Below are 26,705 nucleotides of genomic sequence, written 5' to 3' on the forward strand. Positions count from 1 at the left end.
AGAAAATTATATGGATAGGATATGTTTAGAGGGATATGGGTGAAACACAGGCAGATGGGACTAATGTTTGTGGGGCATGTAGGTCAGTGTGGACAAGTTGGGTCGATGGGCCTGTTTCCATGCTGTGTACATCTATGACTATGAAATTGGGAATGAGCAATAAACATTAGCCTAGCAGGCAATGCTCACAACCAATCAATGAAAATGTTGTCTTTAAAACTCCAAGACCTTTTAAGCATTGTAAAATATTACTATAGTGTTTTGAGTAAAAATTCTGATACAAGTCTGTTCACTATTAAGAAAACAATGCACAAGAACTCACAACTACAATATTTGTCAAATTTATAGCGCTGTAGTTCTTAAAAGCATAAATGATGGAGTTACTGTTTTCAGCTGAAAGGCTCATAGGCCAAGGCTAGGTAACCATTTCATAGGACTGCCTTAATGGTTGATTGAAAGCTTCAAATGTAACATGTACACCAAAGCTAAACCCCTTATCTTTATTCTACCTGTTTGCACATAGTTAAAATAGTAAGATTAAACGAGAACTTACCAGTTTGAAGTTTGATCTGTATTTTATGAGGAGTTAAAATGAGGGATTACGTGAAGAGCCCGCCTCAGCACGCATGCGCGGCATACTTCAAAGCAGCGGTGTGGAATCACAGATAGACACAGTTATTGAAGTAAACATAGTAAAGATAAGGAGACATCAGTTTATGAATTTGACCCATATTATTGAGGGTGGGAGCGGAGGGCACGTAATCCCTCATCTTAACTCCTCATAAAATATAGATCAAACTTCAAACTGGTAAGTTCTCGTTTAATCTTACTATTTTACTTTATAGTCATGTGAGTGATTCCGTGAAGATTTCAAAGCTCTGTGATTTCAAACCGTGTAACAGTTATTACTACATCACTGCCGAAGTCTTTGAGGGAGGAAGTGTGTTATCGTAACCAACCAATGAATCTGTTTGTATAAAAACCCAATGGTATTTTTTAACAATAACAACAAAGAAATTAAATTGCTCCCCTGGGCTAAAATTAAATATTTGCAGTCTAAAATCTTTTCTGCCAATAAAACAGGTTTTGCCAACGGCTTATTATAAAATTTCTGAACGGTCTTTCACCCCACCATCCTGCTGTAGCCAGGATGTGGTTTATAGGCACGTCCATTCTTTTAGCCGTCGACGTGGATGCTGCCCTGGTGGAATTAAATTTGCACATGTTAGTTTTTATCCCAGCAGCTTTTAGCACCTGCTTGAGCCATCTCGAAATGGCTCATCACCCGACCATAAGGTTTTTTATGACTGACCCACACGGCTTTTCATCTCCCTCAAATATTTTGGTTGTGTCTATGTAGGATAGTAGGGTCATGACACATAACCGTGTTTCTGGCGGGTAAGCCCGGAATTCAATGACTGGATTAGGTGTTCCTGGTCTGCTCTGTTTGATCATTCCCTGGATAACGACAGAGATCCGGTCTGGAGCTGTGAGCATGCTATCCAGTCGCAATAGGTGTAATGACTGGACCCTCTGTGCAGCTACAAGTGCCATCAACATGAGTGTTTTGAGCATAGATGGTTCCAGGTAGAGGGATCTGGCTGGTGGCCATCCCCTGAGGTATGTCAGGACCACACTGACATCCCATATATGGGTGTACCTTGGTCTAGATGGTTAGAGTTGTAAATACCCTTCATTAGTTTGACCACCAGCTGGTGGAACCCCATGGCCTGTTGTCCTGGAGCTGGTTTTAAATAGACAGGCAGGGCAATTCTAGCTGTGTTGATGGCTCTGTAGCTGAGTCCTTCATCGTGGTGAAGGTTCGCCAGGAATTCCAGTGCGTTGGTAACTGTAGCGGTTGAGTAGGTGGTCTCTGTATCCAAGCAGTACTTCTCCCATTTTTTGATGCTGGACAAGTGCTGTTTTTGAGTGGATGTTCGGAGGGATACTGACATGGTGTCGATGGTTTGTTATGATAATCCCAGTCCCAGAAGTGGTTTGTGCAGAATCTGCAACCCAGGAGTTTGATTTTTTCATGGCACGGGTGGCTTGTGCCCGACACTGGGTGTTAATAACTCTGGGTCACTGGGGAATACCATCGGAGTTTCAACAACCATGTCATGGAGTATTGGGAACCATGGCTGTGTAGGCCAGCCGGGTACTATCAAAATACCTGAAGCAGAGTCCATTTGTACTGTGCGTAGTCCCCGACTGATGAGGCAGAAGGGAGGAAATGCATAGAAGAAGAATTTCCCCAATCCAGCGCGAACGCATCTACCGCTGCTGCCTCAGAGTCTGGTTCCCAAGCGACATACATAGGTACCTGGTGATTTAGCCTTGATGCAAATAAATCGATATCTGGCGTGTCATATTGCTTGATAACTTTTGTGAAAATAAATTTGGGGGTTTTAACATCCATTCGATGTTGTCATTAAATTTACATGACCTGGTGTCTGCCACTGTATTTAGCTTACCTGGCAGGTAAGTTACTGATAGCCAAATATGTCTTTGGACACACCATTGCCAAATTGTGTTGACCAACTTGTCGCATAATACCGATTTTATGCCGCCCATATGGTTAATGTAAGCCACCACCGTAGTATTATCTATTTATAACCGTACATGCAAGTGATGCATATTTATGCATATGCTTTTAAACCATAAAAGTCACCCAACATCTCTAGATAATTAATGCCCAGTGTAAGTGGTAACGATGATTCTGGGTTAATCCATTTACTACTTGTGCTGGATATAGAGTTAGTTGCTCCCCAGCCTTGAGCACTGGCATCTGTTTAGACAACTAACGTAGGGTTAGTGATAATAGGCTGAAACTATGTCAAACGTTTTTTGCCCACCACTGTAGTTCTGATATTACTTCAGTGGGTAACTTCATGAAACGATCATAATGACCTGTATGTCGTTTTTGGTACAAAGGTCCGAATTATGTAGCCGGAAATGCTGCTACCATTTTCCCAATTACTCTGTTACTTGTCGAGTAGTTGGTAGTTTGTTGACCATTAAATTGTTGCATGATTGTGCCAATTCAACTATGTTGTCTTTTGTCAATGTTACAGTCACGTAGACTGAATTAATTGTGAAGCCCAAGAAGTCCATGATAGTGGATGGCTTCAACTTAGATTTATCTGGATGTAAGACAACCCCAGGGTTTCGAATAACTGTTTGGTAGCTGAACAGCTAACATAGTCAATTTCATGGTCTTGCCTACCATTTAGGATATCATCAAGATATGCCATGACAATATGTTTTTGTCTTCTGAATATTGCCAGAGCTGGTTTTAGTGTCTTGGTGACACTCTTGGGCTGATGTGAACCAATTGGGTAACGCTTTAAACTGCTATAGCTGCCCCATCCAGGTAAATTTCAGGTATTTGCGATGATCCTAGTGAATGGTACTAAATAGTAAACATCTTTAAGTTGAATGCTTGCCATGAAGTATCCTTTGGAATTTAGTTGTTTGGCAGTAACAACCGGTTCCATTTTGAAATGTATATACTTAACAAACATATTTAGTGAAGTTAAGTCAATGATGATGCGACATCCACCATCTTTTTGGGGTTTAGTGAATATATTTGATACGAATTGCAAGAGTTCAGGTTTTCCCATGATGCCCTTTGTAATTATTCTCACCAGTTCAGCTTGTCCCTCTTGTTTCTTTAACGGAGAGGGGAAAAATACCCTCTGGGGTGAATGTTGACCTGGTGCCAATTTTTCTAGTATGAATTGTATTTGTATTCATTAATGCCATTGAGTATATACTGATCACTCGTGATAGACTCCCATGTGTTAGTATTACTTTATATACTGGTAGGAACCAGACCCACCTACCTCCATGGTTATGGGTATTCTTCTATTTCCTGCCGGTCCAACGAGTGTTGCACGTCATCTGACGTGGCGGTGACGTTGGGGGGTGGCACATTTTCCATGGGGTCCGCTCTGGGCCCTGGTCTAAAGAAGACTTTCGGTGATAGAATGCAGACCCCGAGCTTTCATCAGTCCGATATGGTAGACATTGACTGATGGACGCGATGGGGTGCTGCTGCGTAGGAATTACTGTTTTTGGTTTGCTCGTCCCGGCCCTGCCCTCATGAGCCGAAAGTTTTGTAAAACCTCTTGCATGTCCTTCATATGCTTTGTGAGGTTTTTGCCAAAGAGCAGTGGGTCTGGCTCAGTGGCTGGGGTATACACAACCCCGCAATGTAGGATTTTATGGCAGGTCTTATGACTTGTTTACGAAGGTTGTGGTCATCTCCGTATTTGTCCATGGAGCGAGGAAGAAAACAATGTGATGGCTGACGTCAGGCTTTTAACGGCCTCCTGCACGTGGGGTTTCCACGTAGTTGTCCACCACACACCACACCTAGCAGCTCTTCCTGTTCTTGCACCCCTTGCATACTCCCGAGATCTTCAGCCATTGCCCCTGTTCTAGACCAGCCCAGTCCTGGTCACCAAAGCTATCCTCTGGAAAGGAGGAAGCAATGGACAGTGCACAAGGCACTGTGGAAGGAGAGCCTGACCCCCTCTGCGAGAGCGCCCCTCCTGGGGTGCACCTCGCTAGAGCTCCTGCTCCAAGAACCGCTCCATGCGGCTCAGGCGGCTGTCTCTCCCCCGCCTGGGTGGAGAGACGTTCCCGTCCGACAAGTTGGAGCCACCGGCCGGACGCCTCTTCCGTGGCGGTACTTCCAGCCCGCTGCTCAGGCGCTAGTGGGCTGGGCTCAGCACGGTGTCGGGATAGCGGAGCGCCGGGTAAGTGATCCTACCGCCTTGATGCTGCCCCCCCCCAGATGGAACGCTCCTCCGTGGAGTCGAGCGGGGAACAGGTCTGTTCTGTTGCTGCCCCCCCAGATGGAACGCTCCTCTGTGGAGTCGAGCGGCGGACAGGTTTGTTCTAGAGCCTTTCTTCTCTGCCGGACAGCAGAAGGCTCCCTGTGAAAGAGAAACCCGACATCAGCTTACCTGACGGTCCGTTCTTTCACCTCCATAGCGGGACCGCCTGACTCTCGCTGCGCCGCTGTTGCTCTGCTGGACGTAATGCCGCGCATGCGTACTCAGCGGGTTCTTCACGGAATCACTCACGTGACTCCGAAGTAAAATCAGGTATCCAGTGTTGCATTTTCACAATTAATCGATTTCCACTATTTTATCTCCCAGGCTTACAGACAGATAAATTATATTTTCACCTAGTCACCAGGTCAAAACGGTAGGAGCATTGATGTGTGAACTAAGCATTAGATAAATTGTGGAAATATCCAATTGGATATTACCTGTCAAAGATTTTGTTAGGGTAGTCAGTCAGAATGTGTTTCAAAGGATGGAAAATCAAATACCAGAGAGCACAGGGATAAGGTGAGAGGGGTAACGTTTAAAGGAGATGTGAGGGACATGTTTTTTACACAGAGAGTGGTGAATGTCTGTACAGAGATGCCAGGTGTGGTGGTAGAGCCAATTATGATAGTGGTTTTTAAAAAAAAACTTCTGGATAGGGACATGCATGTGCAAGGAATGGAGAGATATGGGTTATGTTCAGACAGATAAGAGTTGGTCTTGGCATCATATTCGGCATAGGCATTGTGGGCTGAAGGGCCTGTTACTATGCTGTACTATTCTTTGTTCTCTGTTCCACATTATATGTTTGGCAGAGTGTGAGACCATTGACTGCAGATAGTTATCCACCTCAAAAATATGAACAACACCAGTGATCCTTGTTAGATTAGTGCAGCTTGTTGAAGACTTTGAATATGCTCTGCTGTTATATCGGGTAATTTATTTTTGCTTCATAATAAATTGCTTTCTTCTTATTCGTGCATGTCGGGTGCTTCACATGAACGTGCTAATGAGATCAAGAAGGAGGTCAGTGTGCACCCTGTGAACATTACGCTGTGAGAACATGGGGCCCAGAAATGTGTGCCAAACTGGAACGGCTCAAACAACAGCTTAAAAATTTTTTATCTGGCTCTGATAAAGCAAAAACAGTACATATTAAAACAGCCCTGAATAAAAGCTTATTGCCAAGGGGCTGGTTCAAGTTATATTTGTTTTTATTGCTTTGGTTCCCGGGACATTTATTAGTGTTTTCGAGTCACATTTGGCAATTAAGTTTGATTTCCTGAGAAAACGAAATCACTCCTGCTGCTGTGGCATTGCACAAATGTAATTTAGTAAAATTATGTTATCGCCTCCACAGGTTCCTTTAGGGAGCACTGGATAGATTACTGCAGAACTGGCAAACAATCTTATCCGTGCTTGTAGCGCCTAACAGGAGATCCTTCAAGGGACCGTTGGAGACTGCTCGAAAAAAACCCTCCAATAAAGCATAGCATTTAATATTACATTCCATTTCCAGATCCAAGCTTTGGAGACAACACAGTGTTTCTCGTTATTTTATATTTCAGTTGCCAGTTTTCACTAGAAATAAATTCCATTTGCAGAATGTGAAGCCAATTCCACAATTTATCATCCATTAATTTGATTTGGATTAGCTGTGGTCTGAGGCTGTATTACTCACTTTGTGAGTAACAATTACTCACAGTTCATTGTTACTTTAATAGGACCCTGGGCCTTAGTGCAATAATGCCGAGCATGCAGAACTTCTGTTTCACCATCTGGATAGGCTTTAAGCTGCAAAACTAAGTTTACAACAGAGGAATCAAAGAAAAGGATATAAATTAATATCTGTTTAATATGTCACAAAAATTACATTCCTGAAAATTTCCTAAAATATATTTTTGTAGCTACGTATATGGTGAAATTTCACTTTACCGTTTAAAATTCTCTACTAAGGGGTAGGTTTGTTATTGCCATGTATTTTGAGGTACAATGAAAACCTTTGTTTTGCAATGTATTCAAACAGATCAGATATATTATACATACATACAATCAAGTCAAACTCAAATACAATAGCTGGAGCTAAGGGGAAGATATGTGGTGCTGCAGAAAGTTCTCAGCATCGTTGTGCATGAATTCCTATGCCTCTTCCAATATCCAATGTCCTCAATGGCGTAGAGAAGAATCGAACAGTGTCTTAGCTCATGGAAGGACTGTTGAGAAGGTTAATCACAGAGAGGAGGAAGCTGTTCCTCAGTCTGGTGGTGCACACTTCCAAGCTTCTGTATCGTCAGCCAGATGTGAGCAGGGAGAAGTAGGAGTGGCCAGGGTGGGACAAGTATTTGATTATGTTGGCTGCTTGTCCAAGGCAGCATAAGGTATAGACGGAGTCAATGGTAGGGAATCTGGTCTGTCTAATGCACTGGGATACATTTACCAGTCTCTGCAATTTCTTGCAGTCTTGGACAGAGCTGTTCCCAAACCAAACTTTGATGCATCTGTCAAAGTTTATGAGTCACTGAAGACATGCTGAATTTCACAAAGTAAAGGTGTACCTTCTTAGCTGTTGTATCAACGTGGTTGGTCCACGGCAAATAATTGGTAATATTAACGCCAAGAAACTTGAAGCTTTCAACCAATTTCACTTCTGCACCATTGATGCTGATTGGGGGATTCCTGAGATCATGCTGATATTGAGGGAGAGGTTATTGTCCTGACAACAGGTCACTAAGTTCTCTATCTCCTTCCTGTACTCCATTTCATAATTGTTCGTGATTCCGCCCACCACTGTGGTGTTGATTGCAAATTTATAGATGGAATTAGAGCCGAACTAGGCTGTACAGTGATGAGTGTGTAGGAGACCAGTGGGGGACTGAGAACGCATCCGTGAAGAGCATCGGTGTTGGGAATTATTGTGGAGGAGGTGTTGTCACCTATCCTTTGTGTTTGAACTCTTTGGGTTGAAAGGATCTGACAAGGATCCAATGGCACAGGGAGGGAAGCTGATTCCTAGGTCCAAGTGATTGGAGATGAGTTTAGATGGGATTATGGATTTGAAGGCAGAGCTATGGTCAATAAATAGGAGTCTAATGTTGGAGTCCTTGTTGTCTGGGTCTTTGGCGACTGCTGTCTTATTGTGACGATAAGCAAACTGCAGTGGATCAAAGACAGGCTGGGGCGCTGGATTAAGGTTTCAAGGTTTCAAGGTCGGTTTATTGTCACATGTACCAATTAAGGAAGAGTGAAATTTGAGTTACAATACAGCCATACCAAGTGAAAAGCAACAAGACACACAACCACAAAAGTTAACATAAACTTCCAACACAGTGGATTCCACATTCCTCACTGTGATTTGAAGGCAATAAAGTTAAATCTTCTTCCTCTTTGTTCTCCCGTAGTCAGGGCAGTCAAACCATCCACAGCCGAGGCCATCAAAGCCCCCGCAGCCGCCGATCGGCTCCCATCGGGGTGATCGAAACTCTCACGTCGGGGCGGTTGAAACTCTCTCCGTGGCATGAAGCTCCCGAGTCGGCCTCTTCTTACCAGAGACCGGGGGCTTCATGATGTCCTAGTCCACAGGCCCTGCAATGGGAGCTTCGATCCCCGGCAAAGGGATTGCAAGCTCCGCGATGCTAAAGTCCCACAGACTCCCGCAGCTTGGAGCGCCCGTCTCCAGGAAAGCCAGCTAACTCCACGATGTTAGGCCACAGTGGGGACGGAGCTACGATATGGAAAAAAATCTCATCTCTGTCGAGGTAAGAGATTGAAAAAAAGTTTCCCCCAACTCCCCCCCCACATCCCCCCACATAAAACAAGCTAAAGAACACTAAAACATACTTTTGATCACATACTAAAAATAACAAAAAGAAGAAAGGACAGACAGACTGTTAGCGAGGCAGCCACTGCAGGTGGCGCCACCCGGTGCTTTGTGCACCATCTCGAAGCACTTCATAATGGTGGATGATAGAGCCACTAAGGCACTTTAGTCATTAAGGCATTTTACCTTAGTTTGCTTCAGCACCGGGATGATCCTAGTCTTTATGAAGACGGTAGGAACCTCAGAATGGAGTAGTGAGAGGTTAACGGTGTCAGTGAATACTTCTGCCAGCTGATCCACACAGGTCCTGAGTATACGGTCAGGGACACCATCTGGATCAGTTGCTTTCCACAAATTCACTCTTAGGAAGGCCAATGTTACATCTGCCTCAGTAACCGTTGTAACGGAGCACCTGAGACTAGTGAGATGGGTGACATTCTATCATCAACCTTCTATTCCAAGCAAATGTAGAATGCATGAAGTTCATCACGAGGGACGGTTATATGCCATGATACTGCTGTCTTCGGTTTGCAGCCTGGTACAGCGTGAAAACCTTGGCACAATCTACGGTATTCGATGTTGTTGCCTCGAAACTCCAGTTTAGTCTGGAATTCCTTCCTGGTATTCTTAATGGCTCTGTGAAGGTCGTGGATAGATTTCTTGCATTGCTCAGGATCATTTAGCTTGACTACCACAACCAGTGCTGAACTACTATCTACGTCTTTGATGACCCTCGGACTATCCTTGATCGGACTTTGCTGGCTTTACCTTGCAGTAAACGTTATTCCCTTATCATGTATCTATACACGGTAAATTGATTGATTGTTATCATGTATTGTCTTTCCGCAACAAAAAACTTTCACTGTATCTCGGTACTCCTGATAATAAACTAATCTGAACTGATACTGCAGACTTAGACTTCATCTGGGAGTGGATCTTGCACTTCATCCATGGTTTCCGTTTAGTAAACACCTATTGTCTTCTTTAGTACACACTCCTCTACAAAAAGTCTGTGACAGCAGTGGCATATTCATCTAGGTTAGCCATAGATTCCTTGAATACGGACCAGTCCACTTACTCAATGCAGTCACAAATAGTGTCGTCCATTTCTTCAGACCAACATGCCACTACTTTCTGTACCGTATCAATCTGTGTCTGCTTGTGATCAGGGAGCAGAAGCACAGCCAGGTGAACAGATTTAACAAAGTACAATCTGGAGCGGTAAGCATCTTTGATGGCTATGTAGTAGTGGCCGTGGGTGTTAGGGCCTCTGGTAGGGCAGGAGATGAGCTAATAAGATTTTGTCAGCACACTCTTGAGGTTAGCCTGATTGAATCACCGACTATTAGGAATAAGGCGTTGGTGAACTTGTTTCAAAGCTATTGGTGACTGTGTAGTTCGTTTGTGTTCATATCCATCCATAATCATGTCCCTGCTTTTCTCTGCAACCTGTAGCAGTCCCACATCCCCCAGGACCTTTGCACCATTTCAGTTTTTGTTTACTCCTTTGCTTTACCACTGATAGGAAGATAAGATTTAACTGACCCAAGCTCAAAACTCCCCATCACCTCCTTCGCTCTTCAAGATCTTGAAGAAGAACTTGAAGAAGAGAGAAGCATTCTACAGTGACTATGCCTGTCTGGAGTTTGTACTTTCTCCCTGTGATGATGTGGGTTTTCTCTGGGTGCTCAGGTTTCCTCCCACACTCCAAAGACGTACAGGTTAAGGGTTAATTGACTTTGGAAATAATTGCAAAAGGCTAGCTACGCAAATCTCCTTTATGTCTCATTGATAATAAAGCAGGTTTACAATCTGATTTTATTAAGTATGCAGTCTGCATTTAATCTGATTCTGGTAACATAATCATCTGCATACGATGTGATTCTAATAACAAAATACACTGCATAAAAATTGATTTGAAAATACGGAACTGTGTTCAGTCTAATTCTAACACCGCAGCCTGCGTACAATCTGATTCCAATAACATTATTTGCATCAGTTGTTTTCGGAGTATTATATGATTGCCCACTTTGATTAGTAAACTCTTTCTAATCACACATATATTTGGCCTCCCGCATGGAGAACATCAGCTCGTAATTTACTGTAATCTGCTCCCATTTCAATCCTGTAAATCTACTTCTGTTGGTACATTCACAACACTCTCTTGTGTTTGTGTTTCACATTATATATTCCTATTATGATGTTATTCTTCCGGATCCTCCTTAATACATGCCACTGTATCATGTATTTAGTTATCTGTCCAAAAATCTCTTGTGACTTTGTGATAATATCAGTGTGGCACAGTGGCGCAACGGTAGAGTTGCTGCCTTATAGCATCAGACACCTGAGTTCGATCCTGACTGCAGGTGCAATCTGTCTGGAGTTTGTATTTTCTCCCTGTGATGATGTGGGTTTTCTCTGGGTGCTCATGTTTCCTCCCACACTCCAAAGATGTACAGGTTAAGGGTTAATTGGCTTTGGAAAAAATTGCAAAATTGCATCAGTGTGTAGGCTAGTGTACAGGATGATCACTGGTCAGTGTGGACTCTTTGGGCTTGTATCCATGCTGTATCTCTAAAGTCTAAACTGTAATATTCCTGTGAAGTATTTGGGCTACTTTGCTGTTAGGAATGCCAACAAAAAATAATCACGCTTTTACTGCGATTACATTCTTCCACTGTCGTAGGATTACTCCTGGTAAGAACCTATAATTATGTTGAGATAACTTTGGGAGACCATTTCCATTTTGAATGTTGATATGAGAATTTGTAAGGAAAAATTTAAATTTATGGCCAGATTGTTCATATACTATATTATTATTATTATTATTATCAGAATCAGACTGACTCCAGACTATTCTTAGCAATCATTTTGTGCTGAGACTATATTATTATCGGAATCAAATTGTTGCTGACTACATTATTATCAGAATTAAAATGTATGCAGACTCTATTATTATCCATTACCCGTCTCCAGTTATTTCTTTCTGATTGCACTTAGTTTCCCAGCATACAATGCTCTAGGACAAGGGTCCCAACCTGAGGTAAATTTATCCCCAGTGGGTAAATTTCATCTGGATTTGTACATATTTTTTCTCATTGACTGACTGTGTTTGGTTCTGTTATACTGGTATCTGTTCATCATTAGTTGTTCATAAATAAGTGAAATAATATTGTTATGTGCTATTTAAGTTGCCAGGGGTAAACGGGATGAAAACGTTTGGGAACCCCTGCTCCAGGACATATAACTGTAACTTTGCACATTCTGTTCACAGTTCCCGTCCAGTAAATAAGGCTTTGTGTTGCCACGTATTTATCAGAGTATTGTGCCAACATTTCTCATCATAACCTTTTAAATTATTTATCACCTAATAATTGAATGATCTGGCCACTCGATGGCGCCATATCATCCGAACTCATTAAATTGTTTAAAAAATGAAAAATTTTGAACTTTCATTCTTTCCCCAAGTAATCAAACTTTCGTGTCCAAATTAAGAGCTGGTGGAGAATTTGAAAATGGCTGTTGCCAAGAACAGTTTTACTTTGAATTGTAGATACAAAGAACTGCAGATGCTAGTTGACAAAATAAAGACACAAGTACAGGAACAATTCAACACATCAGGCAGTATCTGTTGAGAACATGCATAGGCAACGTTTTGGGTCGGGAACATTCTTCAGACTAATTTGTAGTATGGGTGGAGAAAGCTGGAAGAGAGATCCTCCTTTGGTCTTGACCCGAAATGCCGCCTATCCATGTTGTTGGGAGATACTACCTGACCCGCTCAGTTGCTCCTGCACTGTGTCTTACTTTGAATTGTCCCTGGTTATTTTCATTATATCTATTGACTGGACAACTTTATCTTCCTAAAAATTTGACTAGGTTCTTTAACAAGTAATATGATGGTGCCAGATGAAATTACATTTCATAATCAAACCAGGTTTGATTTCATTAATTTCCCGGCACGCATGTAAAGTATTTGGTCACCTGCATTAGCCAAGAGTCAAGAGTGTTTTGTTATCATATGTACCCACAATGGTTGTACATATGTACCAATGCTTACTTGCAGGAGCATAACAGGTTTGTAAGCACAGCACTCATATATAACATCTACATATATATTACAAAAACTCTCATCTTGTTTGTTTGTTTGTTTGTTTGTTTGTTTGATTGTTTGTATGTGTGTGTGTTCCTGAAACTTCACAAAATGGTACACGATAGCACTACAATTTTTGGCACACCTTACTCACCATTGTTCTGCGATGTAAATGAAACAAGTTTCGTTCAGATTTATGTTATATTATAGAACTTATTGACATTTAAAACTTAAATTACCTTGAAACAGCGTCCCCACTTGCTGGCCGAGCTTGCGAAGTTGGGGAAGGCCCGTCAGCAGCATCACAATTGAAAATAATGCTGGTGACGCGGCAGTGATGCAAAATGAAGCAGCCTCCCCAAGCAGTTGGGGAAGGCTTGCCATTTTCACTGAACATCGTATCGGGTATGGGTGAGTGGTGGAATATTGCGTTGGGGGACCGGGACCCATTGGGTCCGCGCTTAGTCCAGTAATAAGTTTTAAAAAGTCAATAAATTAAAAAAGACAATTCTAATATAAAAATCCCAAAGTCCTTGAAGTTCACTACAATGTTTTGTAGTGTTCAAGGCCTGATGTTACTAATGTAACATTTTCAAAGAACATTAGTCCCTTACCAGATTTACTTGCTTGAAGACAAATTTTAAATATTTTATAGCTGTTAGTTATTTTTCTTTTGAGCAAAGTGCGTTAATGCACACACATGTGTGTGTGTGTGTGAGTGTAAAGAAATGACCTAAAATAGTTTTTGCAAGTCTCAGACTAGAATATGTTTAAAGTTCACTGTATTAACATTGTGTTGTTATCTGTGTTAAAATGATCCAAATTTACATTCCATTTAACCTGGAGGGATCAATTACTCTTTCAATTCAAAGGAAGGGATATAGATGGACATGCACAGCCCATCCTCCCCCAACCCTCCCCCGTCCCCAATCCCTATGCCCCCTCCAGCTTTACATTTCACCCATCCTCTTTTTGTTGTCTGAAGAAGGGTTTCAACCCGAAACATCACTTTACTCCAGAGATGCTGACTGACCCTCTGAGTTACTCCAATAAATATTTGATATATTGCATCTGGTAAGCATATCCTGGTTTTGATAATTATATCAGGTTATCAAACAAACTGAAAACGAAAAAAACTGAGCTTTAAGCCACCCAAGTGGAATTTGAGCTGCTGTTCCTCTAGTTTTCATGTGGTAATGGAGACAAGTACAGAAACGTCGATATAGGAATGGGGTTCAAATGGTTTGCAACTGGGAAAGGTAAGAAGAAGGTACAATTGATGCAGGCCTGGGACTATGGGAAATTCCTGAAATAATAGCGAACAGGCCCATTTTTACATTTAGCGTGATTTAACAACAAGAAATTGGGATCATCTGTGCCATCTTGGGAGCACTGTGAGTTAAAGATCCAAAATGATGCCCAAGGTATTTGTTGGGCGAATCACACTGAACACCCTTTGATGAGTGCAAGTGTAGTAAAACTTTGTAAGAGTTATGCCGAGGATGTAAGATCGCAATGCAACACTAATTTGCTAGAATAGCAAAGCGCAACCACTATTACCCAGCCAACACCTTCACAGCTGGATACGGCCTCAGCAACAAGGGCCTAACACTGTCTTTAAAAGGATGCTCAACTCGCTAATGGTTAGTTACTGATTGATTTTGTTTGGCTCTTGGTATTATCCGGTAATGTTTCATTTTTTCAGCTGTTTTAAGTTACCGTAGCCTGCAGGGGTTGCGATGGAAAGTGCTGCGGAACTTGCACTCGTGCATATGGCAGATAGCTCAGACATGGAAGCGTTAGTAAACATCCTCCTTTAAATGCGGCATGATTGGGAGAATGTGCAGATGATATATACATCGGGGCAACTTAATGGCACAGGGAGGAAGGGGAGAAGTTCTCTCAACAGGAGTGCATGATAAACTCAATGTGTTTAGAGAATTTGACTGAACTTCAGGCAGGAATTATTGTGAGGTATTGCCACTGTAATGAGAGTATTATTTCTTAAATATGCCACCTATTGCTAACATTTATTCAATGTTGGAGCTTTGCCAATTGCTATCAGGGACTGTGAAAATGAACTGTTAGGCGCCTAGTTCTATTTGGCAATGAACATCTGTAATGCAACATCTTATATTCTGCCTTTCATTTTTGTGGAAGTGAGGTTGTCAATGTTATTTATTCAAAGACTTGTAGTCACACTTCATTCTCTTTAGTGGCAACCAGCAAATAGAGAAATTACATGGTTTTGCAGAGATCACCAGGGCCAGAGGTGGATTTCATTTGCTTTATACACATTGCCACTGGCTACCACTGTCAGTTCTACCACATAGCAGAATCAAAGAGCTTTTATTTCATCAGCATCTATTTGATGTGTAACATTTGGCAGCAATTTATTCATGTAAGTGCTAGCTACTCCATCTTTCATTCTATGGCATTTGAATCACCATAACAAAATTTGCGTGGCAAAGATTATCTGCCAAGTTCATGACTGATACTGCACGGCATGCAACCCATGCACACATCCGACCTGTACTCATCCTTTTTCTCCAGAGATGCTGCCTGACCCACTGAGTTACTCCAGCACTTTGTGTCTATCCATGCACACAAATGCAGCTTTCATACAATGAACAAATCCGGACAGCGTAGATCTTTGACCTGCTGATGCAGTGCGTATCTTGTGCACAGTAAAACACTGATAGTCCATTGAAGACACAAGAGACTGCTGATGCTAGAATCTGGAAGAAAACATAAAGTGCTGGAAAAACTCAGCAAGTCAGGCAGGCAGCATCTGAGGAGGATAGACACACAATATGCTGAAGTAACTCAGCGGGACAGGCACTATCTGGGGAGAGAAGGAATGGGTGAGTTTTCAGGTCGAGACCCTTCTTCAGACCCTTCTTCAAAGGGAAAGGCGATGTTTCATTTTAGGACCTGTCTTCAAACTCTCAGAATATGTTCAAGAAGTAAGAGAGCAACAGGAATCATAGAGGGGGAGTGATGAGAAAGAGTCTCGCAGAACCCTCGTTGGGGAGATGAGGAGAACCTCTTCAAAATAGTCATATTTTGAGGAGATTGTACAGTGGAACAGTAAAATGAAGACACAAGAGACTGCAGATGCTGGAATCGTGATCAAAACACAAAGTGCCGGTGGAACTCAGTTGATCAGTTCATTATCCGACTATTCAGAAGTCTCAAATGGATTGGCATTTAGTTCATCGGGTCATGTCTAAATACTCTCTTTCAATTCAATGGGGTCCCTCTCCCACATTCCCTTTGAACTCAGTAAAGTCCCATTTACTGCCTTCCATTCCCACACACTGAGGTCCCAGATCTTGTGCTCCCTCCCCAGTCACTGTGTTTGGGTTCTCATGCTTCTGACTCCCTGGGAACCTGGATACCCTTTCCACACCAGGGTCTCGATTCCTGTGTTTCTGTTCAACGCACCATTTCCCACTCTCTCTCTTTGTAAATAGACCAGGGTCCCATTTACTGTCGCCTTTTTAACCGTCTGCGTTCACTGGGAAGTTCATGACAACACTGAGTCACATCTGAAAAAGAGAAAATTTAAAAAAATTGTTGGAGTATTAATCAGGGGCGGGAATGAAATACGGAGAGCAATCTTTGAATTGGTACCATTGGTACCAACGATGAATGAAAGATTACAAGATGTTGCATTAATGTTGCTGCAACTTGGTTTTCACTCATTGTGATGAACCAGGAAATGCTTCATCATCTATTCCTCATCAAGGAACAGGAAAAAATACTTCAATTGCACCCCCCACCTCTAGAACCAGCTCTGCCATCCCTCAATGCTCATGCTGAAAATCGTTAGTCTATAACGTTAGAAGCAATCACCTGCACTGTAGGGATGTAAATCAGAAAATACAATTAAAATGCCATGGAAGAAAGTTATTGGTTTTATCACTCATGGATTATGTGCTCAGAGGTGAGGGTGACGCGGGATAATGCGTACATGAAGGACTATCAAGGCTATCTCCCAGTAATGGCATTGGTGACGTGGGAAAGAGCTACAGGACAGCAATCCTCACTCTATATCTATTGATCCCTGAGCTCTTGCAACTCTCAACTATTCTCTTTTACCTTTATCATACCCAATATCTGAAGCTGATTAGTATGGGTGTCTGGGGTTATGGGAAGAAGGCAGGAGAATGGGGTTAAGAGGGAATGATAAATCAGCCATGATTGAATGGTGGAGTAGACATGATGGGCTGAATGGCCTAATTCTGCTCCTCTCCCTTATGAACTTATGAACTTTGATGATGCAAGTGGCCGTGATGTATTGCAGTGCAGTGATTCTCGAACCACTAATGGTAAAGGAAATGTATCAGTGAATTGCCATTTCAATGCTATCATGCAAATATTGTAATGGAATCTCATTCATGTTAGCTATTAATGTTAAGGCCCATCCAACAGTGTCTGCAGGGCTCCCTTAAGGTATCCTGACATACACAAATTAACATAAGGCACATTTTAGAAAAAACATCATTTTCATTTTAACATTTTCATTATGTCCATACAACAAAGCAATAGCTTGCATCAACAACTAATTTGATAATAAGAAGGACCACATGAATAAAACATCACAGCAGGATTTGAGCTGGTTATAAATTGGGCTAAAATTGTTTTTTGATGAGATTGTTATATCATAAGCTTTCCACTCGGAAATAGTGTTACATGATACACAGTGAAGCCTGGTGTTTTGATTCTACATTTTCTTGATGGTTATTTTCAATGTACTCCTCTTCTGATGCTCTTTTAAAACTTGGAATGCTATTGATCTATTGAACAGCAGGGAGCTGGACAGATTGTGCTTGAACTTTGTGATTCATCCACTCTCTAATCCCAATAATATTTTCATCCTTCTCATGTGTAGATTTAATTTTGAGAGAAACATGATGAGAAAAGTAAGGTAGGACACAATGTGCTGGAGTAACTCAGCAGGGCAGGCAGTATCTGGAGAACATAGATAGGTGACGTTTTGGGTTGGGACTTTCTTCAGAAAAGTAAAGTTTTTGAATGGTGTGACCAGAATTTGCCCGTCCTTGTTTACTTCTTTGCAAAGAGCAGAAATTGTGGTTTGTTTACTCATTCTGGGGATCAGCATTGCACGAACGGCCTGAGAAGTGTCAATGTAGCCAGAGGTTCGAGACTGCACAATCCCAGTTTGATGGACTGGAATTTTTCAAATTAATTTGTAGATCATGGCCATCATGTGTTGTCCAATCTCTAAATGCCCTTTCAAACACTGAGTGCCTTGCTTGAGATGGACTTAAATACCTCTCCTTTTTAGAAGCTTAAAGAGATTTGGCATGTTACCAAATACTCCGTTAGATTCTCTGTAGAATGTATCCTGACATGGTTGAATCACGGCCTGATATGATAATTCTAATATATAGGAATACAAGATGCTGCAGAGAGTTGTGGACTCCGCACAGTTCGTCATGGGCACAGCCCTCCCTTTCATTGAGAGCACATTCATGAAGGCAGTATTTATCAACTGTGTGATAGATCTTCAACCTTAGCTTCATTAAAAACATTGTTGCCCTATCATCTGCAGGCATATGATTAAGATCCATGTTTGTGATATTACCAGCTAGCTTTATGCATTACCAGCTTTTCTTTCTTCCACTGTCATTATGCTGTTTGCTGTCAAGTTCAAATCATTCTAGTGCTTGATATTATGTCCTGTTTAGCTCCAAGAGGAAATGTTGTGTCTCATACTCCAATTACATCTTTCCCCTTCAGTCCTCCTTTCAACTGGAAACAGATGGTACATGACCATGGGGTACTGAACTATTGAAAGACACTGGATGGAAACGGGCCCTTCGGCCCACTGAGTCCATGCTGGCCATTGATCACTCTTTCACACTAGTTCCATGCTTTCCAACATTTGCATCTACTCCCTACACGAGATGCAATTTACAGAGGCCAACTAACCTACAACATTTACTTGCTATAAAGTGACATCAGACGTTATGTTTGGTGCCTAACCATAATGTTGTCAGTGCAGCAGTTTGAAACTATATATATGTATTATGAAGCATTAATATGAATTAATGCTTCATAAAATTTGAATTTGTATTACATGGTTAAATCTTTCAAAAACTTCTGAGGATAAACAACAATATGGACGACTATGCTATATTTCTCAATTCTTTTGTTCTTTTTACAGTTAACTTTGACCACTTCCAGATCCTTCGAGCAATTGGGAAAGGAAGCTTTGGAAAGGTAATGAAACCTTAATGTTCATTAACAAGACCATGGTTTATAACACCATGAAAAGAGTTATGTTAATACATTTCATTTGGATGAATGCTGTTACTGTATAATCATAATGGAGGATAATATCAAAAATATGCCTCATTCAAGACATCAGGGATTGTGTCTGTGTACAACCAGAGTAATTTGGAGAACATAAAACTGTAACAGCAAAACATTGTGGATTCTGCTATTTGAAAATAAAGCTTGAAAATGTCTCAGTGCTCAGCAGGTCAAATAATATCTGTTAAATAGAATTACTATTTCAAGTCAATGGATTCTCATTAAATTCCAGACCCGCTGAACAATTCCAACACAATCAGCATTCACTGTGCAACATTGCTCATTTTTGTTTGCCATAAAGCACATGTGCTTTTCGGGAATCCAGATGTGTCTATTACTTTTTGATTAGCAATTGGAAAAAGATACTGATGTGGTGGCTCATACAGTCTACATATGTAAAATCACGTTGAAAAATGTGCCTGTTTTATAGAAACATAGAAACATAGAAATTAGGTGCAGGAGTAGGCTATTCGGCCCTTCGAGCCTGCACCGCCATTCAATATGATCATGGCTGATCATTCCAACTCAGTGTCCTGTACCTGCCTTCTCTCCATACCCCCTGATCCCCTTAGCCACAAGGGCCACATCTAACTCCCTCTTAAATATAGCCAATGAACTGGCCTCAACTACCCTCTGTGGCAGAGAGTTCAGAGATTCACCACTCTCTGTGTGAAAAAAAGTTCTTCTCATCTCGGTTTTAAAGGATTTCCCCCTTATCCTTAAGCTGTGACCCCTTGTCCTGGACTTCCCTAACATCGGGAACAATCTTCCTGCATCTAGCCTGTCCAACCCCTTAAGAATTTTGTAAGTTTCTATAAGATCCCCTCTCAATCTCCTAAATTCTAGAGAGTATAAACCAAGTCTATCCAGTCTTTCTTCATAAGACAGTCCTGACATCCCAGGAATCAGTCTGTTGAACCGTCTCTGCACTCCCTCTATGGCAATAATGTCCTTCCTCAGATTTGGAGACCAAAACTGCACGCAATACTCCAGGTGTGGTCTCACCAAGACCCTGTACAACTGCAGTAGAACCTCCCTGCTCCTATACTCAAATCCTTTTGCAATGAAAGCTAACATACCATTCGCTTTCTTTACTGCCTGCTGCACCTGCATGCCTACCTTCAATGACTGGTGTACCATGACACCCAGGTCTCGCTGCATCTCCCCCTTTCCCAATCGGCCACCATTTAGATAATAGTCTGCTTTCCCGTTTTTGCCACCAAAATGGATAACCTCACATTTATCCACATTATACTGCATCTGCCAAACATTTGCCCACTCTCCCAGCCTATCCAAGTCACCTTGCAGCCTCCTAGCATCCTCCTCACAGCTAACACTGCCCCCCAGCTTAGTGTCATCCGCAAACTTGGAGATATTGCCTTCAATTCCCTCATCCAGATCATTAATATATATTGTAAATAGCTGGGGTCCCAGCACTGAGCCTTGCGGTACCCCACTAGTCACTGCCTGCCATTGTGAAAAGGACCCGTTTTACTCCTACTCTTTGCTTCCTGTTTACCAGACAGTTCTCTATCCACATCAAAACTGAACCCCCAATGCCGTGTGCTTTAAGTTTGTATACTAATCTCTTATGTGGGACCTTGTCGAAATCCTTCTGGAAGTCCAGATACGCCACATCCACTGGTTCTCCCCTATCCACGCTACTAGTTACATCCTCGAAAAATTCTATAAGATTCGTCAGACATGATTTACCTTTCGTAAATCCATGCTGACTTTGTCCAATGATTTCACCACTTTCCAAATGTGCTGCTATCCCATCTTTAATAACTGACTCTAGCAGTTTCCCCACTACCGATGTTAGACTAACTGGTCTGTAATTCCCCATTTTCTCTCTCCCTCCCTTCTTAAAAAGTGGGGTTACGTTTGCTACCCGCCAATCTTCAGGAACTACTCCAGAATCTAAAGAGTTTTGAAAGATTATTACTAATGCATCCACTATTTCTGGAGCTACTTCCTTAAGTACTCTGGGATGCAGCCTATCTGGCCCTGGGGATTTATCGGCCTTTAATCCATTCAATTTACCCAACACCACTTCCCGGCTAACCTGGATTTCACTCAATTCCTCCAACTTCTTTGACCCGCGGTCCCCTGCTATTTCCAGCAAATTATTTATGTCTTCCTTAGTGAAGACGGAACCAAAGTAGTTATTCAATTGGTCCGCCATATCCTTGTTCCCCATGATCAACTCACCTGTTTCTGACTGCAAGGGACCTACATTTGTTTTAACTAATCTCTTTCTTTTCACATATCTATTAAAACTTTTGCAGTCAGTTTTTATGTTCCCTGCCAGTTTTCTTTCATAATCTATTTTCCCTTTCCTAATTAAGCCCTTTGTCCTCCTCTGCTGGTCTTTGAATTTCTCCCAGTCCTCCGGTATGTTGCTTTTTCTGGCTAATTTGTATGCATCATCCTTCGCTTTGATACTATTCCTGATTTCCCTTGTTATCCAATACAATACAATACATAAATTACAAACAGCATCAACTGAACATGCAGCGAAATGCAAGCGACATTGAAGACTTCTGCAACCTTAAGGGGAGAGAGTGCAAAAATAGAGAAATAGGGTGATGGTGATGGTGGGAGTGTGTATGTACAAAGGTCTTTCACTTAGTAGGACGTTGAGAAAGGTACCAAGGGGATGTTGATGGTCAAATATTATAGATAAATGGTTGACTGATTGGAAGATACAGAATCTTTGGCTCATTGAATCCACTCAGCCCATCAATCACCCATTCTTACTAGTTTTATGTTATCCCACGTTTGCATCCATTCCCTACACGCGACTGGCAAATTTACAGAGGTAATTAACTAACAAACCCATGCCTCTTTAGGATGTTGGTAGAAGTCACAGCACCCAGAGGAAACCCAAATGGTTACAGGGCGAACATGCAAATTACACACGTACAGAACCCGAGGTCAGGATTGAACCCGGGTCTCTGCCGCTGTAAGGCAGCAACTCTACCGCTGCTCCACTGTGCCAGTCTTTGTCCCACCCTCACCTCTCTTTTCCAGCTATCTCCCCACCCCATCATTACAAAAATTAACAGACCTATTTTAAATAGCCACCATATTTGCTTTTGTGATTATAACATGTTTTTAGTTGGAAACCAGTCACATCAATTGCAAAATCCTAGCACACTGATATGATACAGTTTGGATTAGCTGCAAGCACATAAACTATTCTGTTTCCCTGAAAATATTTTCCTACAATTTTATTTTCAGGATAATAGCTACTGATATTTTTTGCAAATATCGGCATTTACAGTAGCTTTTGCAACTCTTCTGGATGCCTAGCATGGAAAAAAGTTTCAGCTGATCAAATATTATTACTAAAATTCTATCAAGAACTTTGTTTTAGGATAATAAGCCCTTGTGGAGCACTGTTGCAGTTAGAATCTGAAATTGCAATACGTAACACCGCAAACCTCTCTCAGCTTATCCATTACACTGTGATCTTTGAAACAACCATTGATTTCATATGCAGCATCAATTTCTCACTTTTATGTGTCATGCAGTGATCTCTTTCAAAACATTAGGATCACAATTTTGCCATTTCATGTTGTGAATTCTCTTCCTACCCTGCATTTTAACTTTGGGCAGGACGTAAGCTGAATCACTATTAAATCCACATAGGATCTTTTCAGAGAACATATATTCATTTCTCATAGGATAACATGCCAGTGGATGAAGTTTTTCAATAAAATCAGTCCGAGTTGATTACCTTAGACATTCTTCCTTTTCTGATTTTATTCGCATTATGGGCCTGTCCCACTTAGGCTATTTTTAGGCAACTGCCAGCGACTGTCAGAGTCTGAAGAAGGGTTTCGGCCCGAAACGTCGCCTATTTCCTTCGCTCCATAGATGCTGCTGCACCCGCTGAGTTTCTCCAGCATTTTTGTGTACCTTCGATCTTCCAGCATCTGCAGTTCCTTCTTGAACACACTGTCAGAGTCGTAGCAGGTCGCCGAAAAACCGGTGACTGGATCCCCCTTCGCCATAAAATTTGAAATAGAATCATTACTTTAAGAATAAAATAAAATGGTCAGCACCGGCGACAACCTACGTCACCCGGCGACAACCTACGTCACCCGGCGACAACCTACGTCACCCGGCGACAACCCACGTCACCCAGCGACAACCTACATCACCCGGCGACAACCTACGTCACCCAGCGACAACCTACGTCACCCGGCGACAACCTACGTCACCCGGCGACAACCTACGTTAACCAGTAAAATGTTGAAATATTGAAGGAAAAATCCAGTGGTTTATTAAGACATTACGATGTTAAACATGATAGATGAGTAATAAATTTTATGCAAGTTCTGGTTGTTTAAAATATATAAACAATTAACTGCTCGATAGACCAGATAAAGGAAAGTAACATTCATTTAAAAATGCTGTTACTTAAACAAGCAATGTGGTACCCATTGTTATTATTTGCAATACAATAGATAAATTATTAACTGGTAGTTACAGTTTTAACTTAATTTAAATTCCTACCGAGAGTAGAGTCTCCACAAATCCCATGTCTAATGTAATCAATTAATTTAATATAATTGGTTTGCTTTTGCGTTTCTGCCTGGTAAAAATTGAATTATATATTTTAATTTCATTGGGTATCTAAAAGGATAATTTACTTCTTTAAACTACATTAATGTCGTGTAGTGTAGATAAATGCTCTTAAATGCTGGCAACATTAATTATTCATCAGTGTATAGTAATCTATCCTTATAACTATAAAACTCTAATCTTGGATGTGGATGTGTGTGTGTATGTGTATTTATTTGTTTGTGTGTGATCACATCTACTCGAAGAAATGACGCGCTAAGGGGAACAGTTTTACATATTTTGGTAGAGATTTACCCCCTGGAGTCCAAAATCGGCTTACCTGAAAATGTCCTGCTTTATTTCTTCTGTTATCAATAGAAATCTTCATAAATCTGATCAAAATTTGAATTCAAAACGGCTGGGTTTTTTTGCGGATGATGTGCCAATGGATCTGCCTGCCTGCCTGCCATACCGTCTGCTCGCACTGCGACTGGCGTCACCTCCCACCCCTCCCTCCTCCCCCCATTGTTCAAAAGTCGCCCTGTCAACTGAACTCCGAAGATCATCGCTGAAGACTGTGGCACACGCTGCGAGTGAAGAATGAGCAAGTCAGGCCCTGTATTAGGGTCCCTCTTGGGTCCGTCTTGGCTACCGTCAGTCTCTGCTGAAAAACATTTGAAAAAAAACCCTGCTGTCCAAAGATCATAGAGCGCTGTCTTCCAGCTCACTCTGCGAGTGACCCCCGACCACTTCCCCCTGTTCTCAGGCCCTGCCTGCCAAAGATCATAGAGCGAAGCTTGCAGTCTGGAGCCGCGAGCGAGGTTCAGGGAACCAGCCCTCCCCTGTGACGATGCGCCCTCCCCTCATACTCTACCCCCCTCCCACTATGCCCCCTCATGTTCCCTATCTGCCTCCCGTGGGGGCAATGGGTAGGGGACAGGTGCGTTTTGCAGCCGGGAGCGAGGGATTATTGCGTTCGGGAACCAGCCCTCCCCTGTGACGACGCCCCCCCCCCACCACCCCTCAAACTCTACCCCCTCCCTCTCTGCCCCCCTCACGCTCCCTCTCGCCCCATCCATCTTTGTGCCTCTGTGTCTTTCTCTATGTCCCTCTCTGTGACTCTGTGTCCCTCTTTGTGCCTTTGTGTCCCTCTATGTGTTTCTGTGTCCCTCTCTGTGTCCCTCTCTGTGTCCTTCTGTGTGTCTTTGTGTCCCTCTCTGTGTCCCTCTCTGTGCCCCTGTGTCCCTCTCTGTGTCCCTCTCTGTGTCCCTCTCTGTGTCCTTCTCTGTGTCTTTGTGTCCCTCTCTATGTCCCTCTCTGTGCCCCTGTGTCCCTCTCTGTGTCCCACTCTGTCCCTCTCTCTGTCCCTCTGTGTCCTTCTCTGTGTCCTTCTCTGTGTCCTTCTCTGTGTCCCTTTCTGTGCGTTTGTGTCCCTCTCTCTCTACCCCCTCCCTCTCTAGCCACGTCTGCTAGTTGGGGGGCTATACGTGAGTGGATTGGGCAGGGGATGGGGTAAAAGGAGTGAATTAATCATATTAATATAATATCAATGGGGGTGATTAGTGTGTGTGTGTGTGTGAGGGGTTGGTTAGTGTGTGTGTGTGATGCTGCAGGCCACCCCTCACCCCACAACCATGCGTTGAGGGGATGACACCCAACTGGTCCACTTGGTCTAGTATACTTATAAATCTCTGATCTTGGATGTATTTATTTGTGTATGTGATGTTCGTGTGCGTTTCACATCTCCTCGAAAACACGATGTGCTAATGGTGAAATTTTTACATATTCCGATGGAGATATATGCCGTGAAGTAAAAAACCGCCTTATCTGAAAATGTAATGCATTATTTCTCGAGTTATTTATGAAAAGGTTCACAAATGTGCAGAAACTTGGAAAAAATAACTGCTTTTTCCCTGTGCTTCCAGCTGTGATGTCACAATGGGATTGTAGCCCTGCTCGCAACATTGTTGCTATCCAAGTACACTGAGTTCTGCTAGCCCTAGCAAGTGCAAATGCATTTTTTTTAAAGTCACAGTACACTGAGTTCTGCTAGCTAGCAAGTACAAAAGCATTTTTTTTTAAGATTAAAAATGAGAGAGGGTGCATAAGGTGAAATGAGCAGCCCCTGCACAGTTGTCAGCTGTGGGTGAGTGGTGGAATATTGCTTTGGGGAACGGATTGTGTTGGGGGACCAGGCCTCCCATGTGACAGGGACCCAACGGGTCCCACTTGGTCTAGTTTCATATAAAAACTTAAAAACGGAGTCAAGTATATTATGTGTAATATACATTTAGATTCATGTGGAATCACAGCTACACAACCATAACGCAGGGGCAGCACAGTGGCGCCAGGGTAGAGTTGCTGCCTTACAGCACCAAAGACCAGAATTTGATCCAGACTGCTATCTGTACGGAGTTTGCACATTCTCCCTATGACCACATGAGTTCTCTCCACGTGCTCCAGCTTCCTCCAACATTCCAAAGACCTGCAGGTTTGTAGGCTAATTGGTTTCTGTAAATTGTTACGAGTGTGCAGAATAGAATTAGCGTATCGGTGGGCCAAAAGGGCCTGTTTCCATGCTGTATATCTAAAACAAAAAAAAACTAAAACTAAAATAAACTACTAATTCCTGTAATGTATCTATCGATTAACTACATTGTAAAATTTTTGAAAATTGTTAGAAATCATACTTTCTATTTACTTTCTCTGTGTTTGATATATTCAGTGAAATTTTAAGAGTTATTCCGTCATAGCATTGGTGGCAAAGCCAGAATTTATTGCCAAATCATTATTGCCTCATAGTGAGTGATTCCTCGCCTCAAAGCACAGGTCAAAAGCAAGATGGAATATTCCCCACTTGCCTAGGTGTGTGATTTTCCAATGACTTTCCCAAAGTTTGTGACTATCCAGGGTAAAACAGTCGACTGGAGCCCACTACCTACTGTTGGTGCACATTTAATGCTGCACCCCATCCACAAAATACACTGTAGTTATACTCATCTGGGATACTCCAACAGCATCTCCCAAATTTGCCATC

The 26,705-nt window shown here is 42.2% G+C and overlaps 1 protein-coding gene across 1 annotated transcript in view; it reads left to right on the forward strand.

Moving 5' to 3' along the window:
* The window catches only part of LOC129701584 (serine/threonine-protein kinase 32B-like), a 276,952-nt gene that overhangs the window by 55,947 nt on the left and 194,300 nt on the right, over positions 1-26,705 (forward strand). The window contains 1 exon segment of the mRNA XM_055642860.1: positions 18,948-19,003. Within this exon segment, the coding sequence (XP_055498835.1) occupies positions 18,948-19,003 (56 nt within the window).

Source organism: Leucoraja erinacea, chromosome 1 (genome assembly GCF_028641065.1).
Source record: "Leucoraja erinacea ecotype New England chromosome 1, Leri_hhj_1, whole genome shotgun sequence".
Taxonomy (NCBI): Eukaryota; Metazoa; Chordata; class Chondrichthyes; order Rajiformes; family Rajidae; genus Leucoraja; species Leucoraja erinaceus.